The 13,931-nt window shown below is 33.5% G+C and overlaps 1 protein-coding gene across 7 annotated transcripts in view; it reads left to right on the forward strand.

Annotated features, from left to right (window-relative positions):
- The window catches only part of NIPBL (NIPBL cohesin loading factor), a 152,530-nt gene that overhangs the window by 115,879 nt on the left and 22,720 nt on the right, over nt 1-13,931 (forward strand). For all 7 annotated transcript variants that reach the window (XM_085326322.1, XM_085326325.1, XM_085326328.1 and 4 more), the window contains 11 exons: nt 3,312-3,509; nt 3,694-3,765; nt 3,857-3,946; nt 4,626-4,729; nt 6,361-6,447; nt 8,558-8,789; nt 9,540-9,691; nt 10,080-10,160; nt 10,772-10,872; nt 12,559-12,697; nt 12,909-12,991. In XM_085326322.1, coding sequence (XP_085182448.1) covers nt 3,312-3,509; nt 3,694-3,765; nt 3,857-3,946; nt 4,626-4,729; nt 6,361-6,447; nt 8,558-8,789; nt 9,540-9,691; nt 10,080-10,160; nt 10,772-10,872; nt 12,559-12,697; nt 12,909-12,991 — 1,339 coding nt within the window. The remainder of the gene's footprint in view (nt 1-3,311; nt 3,510-3,693; nt 3,766-3,856; nt 3,947-4,625; nt 4,730-6,360; nt 6,448-8,557; nt 8,790-9,539; nt 9,692-10,079; nt 10,161-10,771; nt 10,873-12,558; nt 12,698-12,908; nt 12,992-13,931) is intronic.

Raw genomic sequence — 13,931 nt, forward strand, 5'->3', positions numbered from 1 at the left:
AGAATTATAACTGAGATACCACCCTGATCTTTGTCAAAGAAGCAGAAAAGAGCATCCCCTTTTTGTTTGCTTTTCTTTTAAAATACAACCAGAATGATGATGCTTTGGCCGTGAGTATGAGATCTCAGGGTACCTTTCTGCCAGTCTTCATTATTGCAAGGCATTAATGGTCGTTTGCTTCATTCAGGATTGTWTGTTAAAATCTGTGTTTACCTATAACATCAGCTGATCATGATATTCATAATCTGGAATGGGTAATTAAAGAAATGGCAAGTRAAACAAAATTATTTAAATTCATCAGGAATGGAGAGGATTGTTAGAAATTTCAGAGAGACCTTAATCTAGCTGTCAGCAACAGTGGCTGCTGAAATTTTTAAATACAAAGTAATGTAAATTAAAGAAAACTTTGACAGTACTTTTATGCTTTAAGGGACTCTAGATTCATTATGGCAACTCAAGAGATCTGAACATGATTCTGAGCAACTCAGTGAGAACATCTGCTTTAAAAAGGAGATTATAGTATCTCTCAAAGGATACCCTAGAACTGAACTGAAAACAAGAGCCAAAATGACCATGGAAGATTTGTGTCATAGACACTGAATAGACTTGTACTGTTACATGTATTTCAAAATTCTCTTGTATGACTGAAGCTATACTTCAGTAAGCATGTAAAAAGTGATTGTTGTAGAAGATAGATTTCTTTGAGCAACTCATGAAGAAGGGTCAGTCCATAAAATTAAATGATGGGAAATTCAAAATTAGTGAAAGGAAATCCATTTCATACCATAAATGCTAAATAAGTTATTGCATAAATGTATGGCAGAATTCAGAAGGAAATTGGGTATTTTTTTTTTATTCTGGAGAGTCCTTTTATGTGAAATTAATAATTTTTGAAACATTATTAAAAATTGTTTGTAGTGAATTTTAACTACTTCAGAATAATCGACTTAGTAGAGCAATGATCAGATTCTTAATAGCTGTTCCTGTGTCCACCTTATTTGCCTTATAGAGCCAACACGGCTATAACACATTCTGTTTAGTTATGCAGCTTTGACAAAATGGTCAGTTTAAGTTTCCACTGCAAAGTAATATTGGAAGTTTCCTTTCTTTTGGAGCTGTCGCTGGGGTCAGAATTTGTCCTGGAGAACTTAAATTGTTATTGATRATTTGTAAACTATGGAGACCCTTTGTAATCTTAGAGTTTTCAGATCCCAATTTGATCTTGAGGAAACCAGAGAAAACTTATATAAGTTTCTAAACTGAATAAATCTGGCCTGGAAATCATTGAGGGAATGGAGTAATGATGGTTTTTAGAATTGTTTTGGGGAGCAAAAATATTCTACAATTTAATTACTCATTCTTTAGACTAGGTAAGATATAGGTTATTAAGCGAAAGTGTTAAGTTACTTCCAGTATCAGAATCTGAAACAAGTCATCTGTATTTCGATGGAGAAGACACTGGAATGCACAGTGCCCTGGAGTAGAATTTTCAGAATAGCAAGTTTAGTGTGTGGACTACTATGCATTGGAAATTGTCCTTTGAAAATTGATGTTCAAAGGAAAAAAAAAAAAAACTCCATAAACGCTCAATTGGACTAAAAGTTTGGCACTGCTGCTTATGGAATATCTCCTATAGGATATCTTTCACCTGTCTAGTTTTAGGTAAGTCAATCTCAAAATGAACTGAAATTCGGCACTTAAAATATGGGATTAATCTAGCTCCAGAAACTATTGAATTTCATGGATGTAAAAAAATAAGATATATCTAGTCCTCTCCCATAAAATACTTTCTTATCCAGTAGCTCTCATGCTTCAGGTATCCTGGATGACCTTTCATTTTTTTCAAACACTGTTAACTCTCAATCACATGCAGTAACATACTTGGGGAATTAGTTACCCTATGAGTAAGAGATGTGCGAGGAACCATTTGAGAAATGATTGTGTTAGTAGCTCAGGCATCGTAGTTGGAGAACCTGAGTTCACTGTCTCAGAAGCAAGTTCAGGCCAGGAGCAATGCAGCTCGAAACCTGAACTAAGTTATTAGCTTAAAGGACTTAGGCCACCTCTGCAGAAATATTGTACTATGTTTTCAGAAGTGGGGACCCTTAGAGTGCAGAACTTCAGGTTCAAAATTTTTTATTTTGAGCGATACAAATGCTTTAATTTGAGCCTAAGCTGACTACTGTCTATATCCTAGTACATATAATTTCCTCTTTCTTATGCTTCTCAGTAAACTGGGGTTTTAGAAAGGATTTGTCAGTTTTATCGTAATTCTATATAAATGCTTGGAGCCAGTTTGCTCAGAAACAACCCTATATGCGATCGTATGCCTCTAAACTTGAGGAGAGTGGGATAGAGAGACACACAGTTATCAGCAGGTTCACAAGAATAGTAAAATCTGCTAGCCTAAAACTTAATGTTTTGGAGGCATTTTGATCTTTGCAGCATGTTTTGTATTAGATATTTTATTTGTTAGCCCAGTTATTGTGTTACATTAGATAATGGAGAATTGGCTCATTTCATGGATGAAACAATATCTCCTCCTCGATACCTGATTTATATCAAATCTTAGCAACCTCTCCTCTTCAAAGTGCACAAGACTGCCTTTGAAAATAAGAAAGACTTCCTCCCAATCCCCCAGATATTTTATTTTCATCAAAGCTCTGTTTCACTCTACACCGTTTGTCCAGTTTTCTTCAGCGTTCGGTTCTGCTGGGTTCACTGGTCCTGATTGAAAACGGATTGTAATTACCTTCTGTGGTACATATTCACTAGCCAAGAAGTTGAGGCTCCAACTTTCTCCCTTTATGCTGAATTTTGTACAGTATGTATCAAGGCAAAATTGTAGGTATCTTGACAAAATAGAGTATCCTTAAGTAATGATATTATCAAGTGTCATTGGAACTTGCTGTGTTGGATGGGTAAAACAATCATTGAACTGGACCTTAGGCACTTAGTATAGCCACAATTTAGATAATTGAAGAAATTATCTCAGTGTCCTCTCAAGAAAGGAAAAGATGAAAATTATTTCGATCTGTTCTACTTCCCTTACTTTGTTTAAAAGGACAGATGCTTATTAAATTGATACTTTGATTTTTTTTTTTTTTTGCCAGTTTCAGGGAGTTTTATGTTATTCAAAATGAATCATTAGAGTAACACCACAACATAATTTTATATTATAATTGTAGTGTATTCACTTGTTTCAGAGAATATTTGTACAGTAGCATTTTGCTTTAACTTGTAAATGCATGATTTTGTGCTATTAGAAGTGTAAATTTTGTATTTATAATGGAAATGCCCTCCATTTCTAGCTTCTCGGAAAAGACATAAAAAGGACAGAGATGCAGCTTGGGCGTATGAAGAACATGACAGAAGAAGTTCTGGTGATCATAGGAGAAGTGGCCATTATCATGAAGGAAGGAGGACTTCTGGGAGTGGCCGCTACCGTAATCGCAGTCCTGATGACTCTGACATGGATGATTATTCTCCTCCTCCTAGCCTCAGTGAGGGTAACTCATCATTATAAAAGTTTATTTTACTCCATATTACTACTGCATTATTAAAGTATACACTGAGCATTTTAAAATAAACATCTTTGCATGCATTATTTAATATAAGCATAAGAAATGTAAATAATTTTTTATTAATTTTTAGAAAGTATTATTTTTTCACTCTTTTTATTATCTTAATTAGTGGCTAGAAAAATGAAGAAAAAAGAAAAACAAAAGAAGAGGAAAGCTTATGAACCTAAACTAACACCTGAAGGTAATCTTTTGAAATTTATTTTCTTTCTTTAGTTTGTATTTTCWGTTCTATATATAAAGTAATTATATATACATTTCTTTTTTTTCACCAGAAATGATGGATTCTTCGACTTTCAAAAGGTTTACTGCTTCAATAGAGAATATTTTGGAAAATTTGGAAGACATGGATTTTACTGCTTTTGGTAATATGTCAGAATTTTTCAAAATGCTTCCCCCAGTTAGAAGCTCAAGAAACAACAACAACAAAAAATCTCATTATTTTCAGCATTCCTTCTTCGTGATTTAATTGCTTGTGGTACATACTAGGGTATGCAGTGTTTATACCTATTTGGTTTCCATCTTGAGTAGGTTTCTTTATCCTTCAGTTTCACTTGCTGCTGCAAGAAGAAAATCCCTTTTCCTGCAAAATCCAAATGGGACATAAGTCAGAAAAAGATAATTTTCTGCCTAGGCAGAAAGGATACCTCTTGGAATGTCATTAGAGCGTTATCTTCTCATATACGTATCTTTGCAAAYAGCACTAACATAAGGTGGTTCTTTTGCCAGTAGTATCTGGAACACACATAATTTTGCATCTGCTGCTAATAGAGCACGGTTATTCAACTCAAGCATCAAAGTACTTGCGTGCTCATGGCTGAACCACTAAATCTCAGTATACTCCTTATCCACTTTAACACAACCAAAAGTCATCATCGTCAGTCTTCACTAAATGGAACTATTAGATGTTAGCTGTTTGGAAAATCAGTTCTTCAGTAGGTTTTCTTCAACTGACTTTTTCATATTGGCTATGAAACACTACTTTTTTTTGATGCCTTATTAAAATGTGATTGTTAATTTTGTTTTTCTTTTAATTTTTTAAAGGTGATGATGATGAGATTCCACAGGAGTTGCTACTGGGAAAACATCAGCTTAGTGAGTTGGGTAGTGAATCTGCAAAAATTAAGGCAATGGGCATTATGGACAAGGTACATCTTCATAGCAGTTAACTCTTTTTGAATTTTTAATTTTGTTTAACATACAGAAAGCATTTGTCCCTTGTAGTAACATTCCAGTCTGTTCAGATGTTCAGGTGTTTGTGACCAATACTGTAAATAACATTCCACCTTCTTCAGATATGTATGTGCTTACTACTGTCTCTGAAGCTGAGATATTTTTTGAATGCTCCTTTTCTGTGTCAGTGCAGTGTCAGTGAACCATATATCACAGTAGGGGATACCTGGCTTTGCAATGACATAGATATGTATTAAGATATGCGTAACCTATTAAGGCACCTGAGTTCTCTGCCGTATCTCACATGCCTGAGCAGTAAAATATTCAAATAATAATTTCCACAAAAGCACACCAACCTATAGKCTCAGATTTACTCCTTACAGTGAGCACTCTTCAGTGTTGAGTAAAATGGAAGATGTTGGCAAAGTCAAAAAACAAACTCATTCTTTGCAATATATGCCATTAGTGTTGTGATGTAAGACATCCATTCAGCATCTCACTGAATTGCCCACTTCCTCCCTCTCCCCAAAACTGCCTTTCAAACTGAACAGGTTTGTGGCTCCATTTGATAGTAAGAATAATTTTTCTATTGGCTGCATATTTCTTTGTCATACTTTTACAGACTTCAGATCAAGGGAATTTCTCTGTTATTGCAGACTGTTGGTGTCACATCTCTAGAAACAATATGCTTGCTCTCTTTATCTTTCTAGAACTCTTTGGGCAGTCCTATATTATGCCTTTCCATGCCCACTTACTATTTCTGTGAAGTGCCCATGAAGCCGTTTATTGTGCAAGACTTTGAATAATTTATTTAATCCAAGATTTAGAAACTCTTCCTAGCTTTTCTTTCAACCTCTCAACCTTCCTTGTAGCGTGTTTTCAGCCTTCCTTGTAGTTCTAGGCCTTTACTTTTGTTTCCTGTACATCTGTTTTATACACCTGTTCATCCTTGTGTGTGTGTGTGTAAATATAATATAAAAATCAGAATATTGTTGCTTCGAGAGGTGAGCACCAATGGTATCTGCCTGAGTGAAGCTGRTTCTTTAGCGTAGTCTAGTAATTACTTACTGTTAAATCTGTAGGTGAACTCAAACTACTTTTATCAACATGCTACATTTTCAAAGTTAATGCTATTATTAAGAATAAATTTCCCATATGTTAGTACTAAAATGTTACGGATTTTCAATTCTGCTTCTCTGTAAAACTTGTATTTTTTTTTCTAATGGAACTCTATAGAGCCAAATAGAACTTGTGATTGATACTTAGCTTTCAAAATTCGAGTTTCTAGGATCAAGAGTGTGTAAATATACGCTATTGGGAGATAGGCAGTTTTAAATCTATTTCTGTGGATTTTAGTAGTTGGAAATAGAATTTGATTGTAGAACATATTTCACTAGTTTAATTACATTATCAGAATTTTCAGTCATTGATCTGTTAGAAACTAGGCAACCCAAGATCCAGTCCTTATTTCAAAGTGTGTACAATTTACATTTATTGCCAGACTTACATAACATATTCTATTTTCCGTTTATGCAAATCATCTTAAAAAAATTGCAAGCCTTTATGTTCCTACTGCTGTTTGATGTGTTTTGTTTTCTTGTTTTAGCTGTCAACAGACAAAACGGTAAAGGTCCTGAGTATTTTGGAGAAGAATATTCAAGACGGATCAAAGCTTTCTACGTTACTTAACCATGTGAGTTTCAAATTGCATCATTTCACATCATTGTTTAGTGTAGGGTTTTCTTCACTTCCAATCTCATTTAGTTTCAGGTAGGGAGTGTGTGTGTGTGTGTGTGTGTGTGTGTGTGTGTGTAAGGAATTTCTGATTAACAGACATGTGATTCAGATTGTCAAATTTTAGTACTTGAGATAAAGACTGATTCATACTCTTCCTATAATAAATATATTTTACTCTAGTACAGCTAACAAGCAGATATATTGGGGACAATATCATCATACATGTTCATAAAACTTTCSTTACACAGTAGAAGAAAGCATGACTTTTGTATAGAGCACATTCTTCCCTATAGTGTCAGAATGGCAGAGACACTATGTTTGAGTCTGCTCTTACACTTCAAAGTTAGACATATCAACATAAACAAAACTAACAAATTTAATATTTTAGTGATTTTTTTTTTCCCCTGATACACTTAAAACTACCCTGGATTTTGGAGTTTTTATGAAATGGAAATAATGGTATTTATTTGCTATTTATTTATTTATCAAGTGGTATTTATTAGTCAACCTAATGTTCTAGCCAGAGTTTTAGCCAAAAAGCTTACTATTGGTCTGCAGAAGCAGGGAATAGTTAAGAATTTTGGGAAAGAAGCATTTGAACTTGAAAATGAGAACAATAGACACGTTATTTGTACTAGAGTATTTTCATCTAACTGTTTTGTTCTCTTTGAAGTTCTAGAGTATAGTTCTGAATGTYTTTGACAATGTGAAAAATAAGTGAAAAAAGCTGCTGGTTTCGGTATGATTGAGACTTCATGCAGATGCTTTCTAAGTATTTTCCTCCTTTTAGTTTTCTGTAGTAAAAGCTTGAGAGAGAATGAAATTATCAAATGATTCACAGACAAAACTTCAATTAAACAGTGAGCAATCATTGGTCAAACAAATCTTAAATTTTTCTTAAGACCTTCTGAACATTAATTGAAATCTTTATGGCAAAGAAAGCCTCTGGTAAAGAGTGAGCCTTATGTCCTTTTATAAAGGATATTTAAAGTKCAGTGAAGATATCCTACCTTCATGTCAGGGTATTATTCAAAGGCAGAATGGACTGCAGGTTCTTTTATTCCTAATATTAATGAACAGAAAAATAGAAGAACTTTAAAACTTTGTTTGTTTGTTTGTTTGTTTTTAAAGYCCCTTTCAAGAATAAATGGTTTAAAACTGTTTTACCCAGGAAATTTACAGGGATTTTCTTCTGACATACAGGTTTCTGCTAATATTTCAAATATATCTATTTTATATAATAAACTGTGGTATTTTTAGATTCTTTTATCCAAAAGGGAAAAAGAAAATGTAGTTAGAAAATAGTGTTCCCCAATCCTTTCTTTTTCTCTGTAGGCTATTAGTATGGCTATATTTGTACCAGAGAGATTATTAGAAGTTCTTCCTGGTTTCACTGTTAATAGTATTAGCTATATTTCAGTAGTACTGGGTGGCCATAATTAACCTCATGTTTGTTTATAACTCGTGCAGACACAGAAATAAATAGAAGGTGTACCCAGCACTAAATCTAAATGGACATATTTTATAAGAAATCTTAAACATAYTGATACCAGATCAGTTTTCAGTGCATCTGCAAAGTGGAGAAAGTACTGTTTTCACCAGTTTTATAGACTTGTAGCAGTCTTTTTGTGTAAGAGTTCCCTCTAGTGGCAAAAATTAGACTGATCAGAGCAGCAAGCACTGTGTGTTAGCCACTAGAAGATGAAAACATCAGGTGAACGAGTTGAGATTTTGCTCAAAGTACATCAGCCTTAAAGAAAGCAGAAATCTTTCTTTGTAGTGCTTGTTCGTGATGTACAAAAAGCTCCTTTCTGTTTTACTGGAAGAATACAGCGAGGTATTAAGGACTTGTATTTTAGAGAGGATGTTACTCAAACATGTCGCTGGTAAAAACATATTAGTTAACTGAGAGAACAAACTGCTTTCTGATCATAAGGACGATAGAACGTCTCATATGTGCTTGTATGTACAAATGTTAAAAACAAAATACTGTCACATTTTATTTGGCAGAAAGATAAACATGTGGCTTCTTGCTCACACCGCCTTATTTTTCTTGCCTGTTACAGAACAACGACACTGAGGATGAGGAGAGGTTATGGAGAGACCTTATTATGGAGAGAGTGACAAAGTCTGCCGATGCTTGTCTTACAGCTATCAATATTATGACTTCACCAAACATGCCCAAAGCTGTGTATATAGAGGATGTAATAGAGCGAGTTATTCAGTACACAAAATTTCATTTGCAGAACACTCTCTACCCTCAGTACGACCCTGTGTATAGAGTGGATCCTCATGGTGGTTAGTATGTTAASACATTTAAAAACAAAACCAACTTTGCGCATCAAAAAATGTACATTAATAGATCTGTCCTATGCTAATACAAGTGATAYGACTTCACTACTCTTTTTGTATATAAATCTTATACTGGCAGTCCTTTCACATTACATTAAGCATACTGAATTAATGCTTTTCGTGATTTTTGAAGGCTGATGAAAAATGTGGAGTAAAATAACAACGGATGGAGTGTGTCCTCTGAATATCCATTTGTACATGGGTCTTGATTTACTGCAGTAACAGCAGTATAACCGTTTAAACCAAAGTGAACAAAAGTTTTTCTGAAGTTCAACTTCTATGCATAGATATTGTAGCTGTGAATAAGTGATTTTATAGTCAGAATCTCTGTGTATATAATAATTTATTTCAATGAAAACTATTTAGCCTTGAGCAGTTGTTTTTTGGATTTTGGTCTTTTGTTTTGGTAAGATCTTTTTATTCTAATATGTAACCTTCAAATGTGAGTGCCTAAATCTTGGATCCAGAATACAGAAAACAACTATGAAAAATTAATCTGTCATATGAAATTCTTGTTTTCCAGCTGTTAAAAAGAAAAAAAAAAAAGAAGAAGAAGAAGCGAAAAAAAAGTTTTTCTTCTGGTAGCAACTGTATTCTTAATGCTGTAGTCAGTTGTGTGGGGGACTTCTTTGAGAAAATAATCACTTTTCTAATGTTTGATGCAATTAAAACATTACAAAATTTTTGGTTTCCTAGGTGGTGTTTTAAGYTCAAAAGCAAAACGTGCCAAGTGTTCCACCCACAAGCAAAGAGTTATAGTGATGTTGTATAACAAAGTTTGTGACATTGTCAGCAGTCTGTCAGAGTTGCTAGAGATACAGCTTCTTACTGATACTACTATTCTTCAGGTAGGTTTTAACAGAAGAAATGCTATGAAGAAAGTTGGGGGGGTGTTTTTTCCTTTTCACAGAGGGATTTTAAAGCATGATTGCCTCAATGATATGACATATGAAATTAGAAGAAACTGTTTCAGTGATTAACATTAAGCTAATTTATGTTGTACAATGTATTATCTGAAGAAGCGCATTTAATGTTCGAATCTGGCTTTGTTGAACACTTAAGTTTAACATGATTGTTTTCAAATATGCTCTAATAACTTTATTTGCAAATAATATGAAGTAGTACATATTGTGACAGGACATACCTTATCTGCTGAATGTATAATCCACTTGTTAAACTGCATAAATAGCAGTTTGTTAGACAAATATACTTAGCATAATTTCTTGCTGTTGATAGGTATCATCCATGGGAATAACACCGTTCTTTGTAGAAAATGTTAGTGAACTACAGTTATGTGCCATCAAATTAGTGACTGCAGTAAGTGTTTTTTTTTTTTTTTTTTTGAGATTTCATGTTCCTGTGTTTAATGTTCATGTACTTCTGAGAGATTTTAGGGCATTTACGTAGGCTGTTTTTTGCTGGTTTGCTCAGAAGTTTTAAATGTACCTTAGCTGCTATGATTTGCAGAGTACTTTATAGTAACAAATAGTCTACTTAACCAAAATTTAGTTAGTTCCTTGTTTATGTGATTTAAAATGTAAGCACAATCCCCTTGCTCTCATTTGTGCTTTCTCATCTTGAATATCTTAACAGTGTAGTTTTCCTTATTTCCTTTGCCATGATTTGAATATATGCAATGGAATAAGGAATAAGTTTATTCTATCAGTGACGTCTTTAGAAATATGTAGCATTTTAGATAGAAATTGGGTTATTTGAAGATTTGAAATAAAACGTATTTGAAAAACAATTTTTATGCATTTTTATATAGAAAACAAGTAATGCATTCAAAATGAGATATAATAAATACAATTTTTAAATGCCATGTTAAGTGCATGTAAATATATATAATTTTGATGATAAATATAAAAACAATATTCTGTTGTGTTTAACAATAAATAATATTTAACAATTCTGTGACTGTTAAATAGGTCTTCTCCAGGTATGAAAAACACAGGCAGTTAATACTGGAAGAAATTTTCACTTCCCTGGCAAGACTACCAACTAGCAAGAGGAGTTTGAGAAACTTTAGGTAATTACTGAYGTAGATTGCTAATTTGATAGCGTTTACAGTTTTGTACATATGGGACTTTAGGTATCAGCATTAACTTCTTATAAGATTTGCATCTTCACAGCAGTTTTTTAGAGGCTGATGTTTCAAAACCTCCACAACGAGAGCAGAATTGTCTGGCAAGTGCATTTCTATCTGATTTGTAGTAATCACTGTTTCTTATACAGTCATATTTATGTATAGTTACAAAAACAACTGAAATAAGTTATTAATTTTCTCACTAAGAATGTAAATGAGTGTAATGTTAGTGTGCATTCAGAGTTTTTTCAAATTGGAAAATTCTTTGAATCTGATTAAATGGGGTTAAATCATTTTTTCATTGCTAAACCCTTATATGAAAATTCTGCAGAATTTCTTTGAAGGCATTCTCCAAGCACTCTTGCCAAGGAATCAAGCTAATGCCCCCTTGGATTAGTTTCATTTAGAAACTATTAAATTTACTTAGCTAAACACTTGAAATTATTCCAAAGAATTTCTTCTTGTTGAAGTTGATTTAGTTCGTTGCCTATATACATCTTTCCACTGGAGACAGACAAATTGTCATTAAAAAAGTCTGTCCCATTCAGGATGGATGAACAGGAAATATCCACRGAAAAAATGCACATGCACTAAGACACTGAGTTGAATTAAGCTGCCCTAATGTTAATGTGAGTGGTTCTGCTTTGTATTTCCTATTGTTTTGGTTATAGGCATCAGAGGCATCTAACAAATAGGAAGGTGGTAGTCATAGGAGCGTAGTTGGTAGGTACCCTCTTAGAATCAAGACCTATACCAGAAGGAAGTCATCAGCTCAAGGCCACAATGACTCTACTATTTAGCTATAGAATCCTAGCTCCCATCTGTTACAGGATATATCCCTACCATAATGAAGGCTATAACTTAGAGAAAAATTGTTATGAAAAGATTTCCTATCCAGGAGTAGTGAAAAATAACTTCATAAAGAATTGTTGGTACACATTTCGTGTGCAATCACTATTTTGATAATTTGTGAGAGTGATGTCAGAGATTATTACCTTTTCATACTGTTAACTGAATTAGGTGGTGTCAGCATTTGAATAAACAGATGAACACAGTACCGTCTGTCACATTACATTGCTTGGAAGGGGAGAAATGTAAGGTGCAGTGTATTCATACTGGTCTCACTTATTTAAAGATRCTCTTGCATGCTGAAGTTTATAGCCTTCTACACATGAAATATTATCTTAGCTATAACTCTTGTAGAAGTCTGTCATGATCCCTATTTTCTCTTGCTTAAAAGTCCTGCAYATTCCACACGTTAAGTAATACATAAGTAATAAGTTATTATGGATCTGTTCAGTATATTTTTTTCTACTGTGTAGAAAATTGATAAGGCGTTATACATAATAAACCTACTAGTAAGTGCCTTAGCRTATAGATGTTTAATGTATTAAATATTACTATAGACTTCAAGCTGCTGAGTTTCACAGAGATTCAGGTAGCCTTTGGTGGACTGTTTCAGTTCATCTTTTCCTGCCTGAGAATAATACTATTTTTGTCAGACTGAATCTTTCACTGCACAAGGAAGAAGCAAATGACTAAATAATAATAATTTTAAAAAGATATTATTTAGGACAAAAATCTTTTAGAAATTTTTTTAGCATTAATATTACCTATTTATATTAACAGGTTAAATAGCAGTGACACTGATGGAGAGCCTATGTATATTCAGATGGTAACAGCACTGGTTCTGCAGCTTATTCAGTGTGTTGTGCACTTACCATCAGCAGAAAAAGATTCTAATGCAGAGGAGGAATCAAATAAAAAAGTAAGAAAGCTACTTTTAAATAGCCATATTTTTTTTTGTACAAGAATGACTTTTGTGTGTTTGTGGGTATAATGTTTTATGATGGTGCTGTAGTAACCAAGTGATGTATTTGGATGTCTGTCATAATTTTTGATRCACAGAAAATGAAGATAAGGAAATCAGATGTCTAACATTTTAACATACATAGAAAAATCAATCTTGTTATTTTTAGGTGGATCAAGATGTGCTTATTACTAACTCATATGAAACAGCCATGAGAACAGCACAAAACTTCCTTTCTATTTTCCTTAAGAAGTAAGTATTGTTATGTATTTTATATACATATATATGTGTGCGTGTGTATATGTATGTATGTATATATATGTGTATATCTATGTATCTATATAATAGTGACAAAGCAAACTGAAGAAAGTCTGTCACAGCTTCAGACAAAACTAATCACTTCACAATGATGCATACCTACTAGTACAGGTATTTGTAACTATACACTTTATAGATCCCTAAGAGAACTACCTGTTTGGACAAAGCTTTCTATGGAAGAGAAATTTGGCAGAGTTCTTTATACGTTTAAGAGTCTGTCTATAGTTTATGTAGGATCCTTTTATCAGGTATCTGTTATTCATCTAAAGGGTGAAAGGGAAGTCTGATTAAATATTTAAGAGGTGAAATGTCCTACTATAGTCATTCATCAGAATGACTAAGAAAAAAAATAAGGAAAAAAAAAGCTGGGATATCAATAGGGCAACAGAAAAAAGTCTTTTTATGGTATGGCTGAATAAACTAACTAAGCATTCATACAGGAATTTCTGCCAAGTCCTGTTGATTTCATGATTTCCACTGCTAAGCCAAAATGCTGTTTACTAGCACCTGAACTTTTCTGCATCCTTCAGGTATCATTAAAGAAATTAGGGTTGTCACATGTCAATGAGACACTAGCAGGACTGTGTGTTATTTTCTGATTTTACATTCTGATTTTAACCTTTGTGGAGCATAGATACCAATATATTTTATCAAAATGAGATAGGTCATACCAGGCCTTAGAAGTGTAGGCACAATATCTCCTAAATACACTATTCCAGCTTGAACTTTAAAACTTTGCCTAGCTTGTCAATCCTCTTCATTCAGACTTAAACTAAAAACAACAAATAAAATCTCAGGAACAAAAGCCCACTCTCTTGGATTAGCAGCATCTCTTGCAGTGCAACTTTGCTGTGCTGAATATTTAACTACTTCA

Source organism: Rhea americana, unplaced genomic scaffold (assembly GCF_003343005.1).
Source record: "Rhea americana isolate MKP2758 unplaced genomic scaffold, rheAme1 scaffold_13, whole genome shotgun sequence".
In the NCBI taxonomy this organism is placed as follows: Eukaryota; Metazoa; Chordata; class Aves; order Rheiformes; family Rheidae; genus Rhea; species Rhea americana.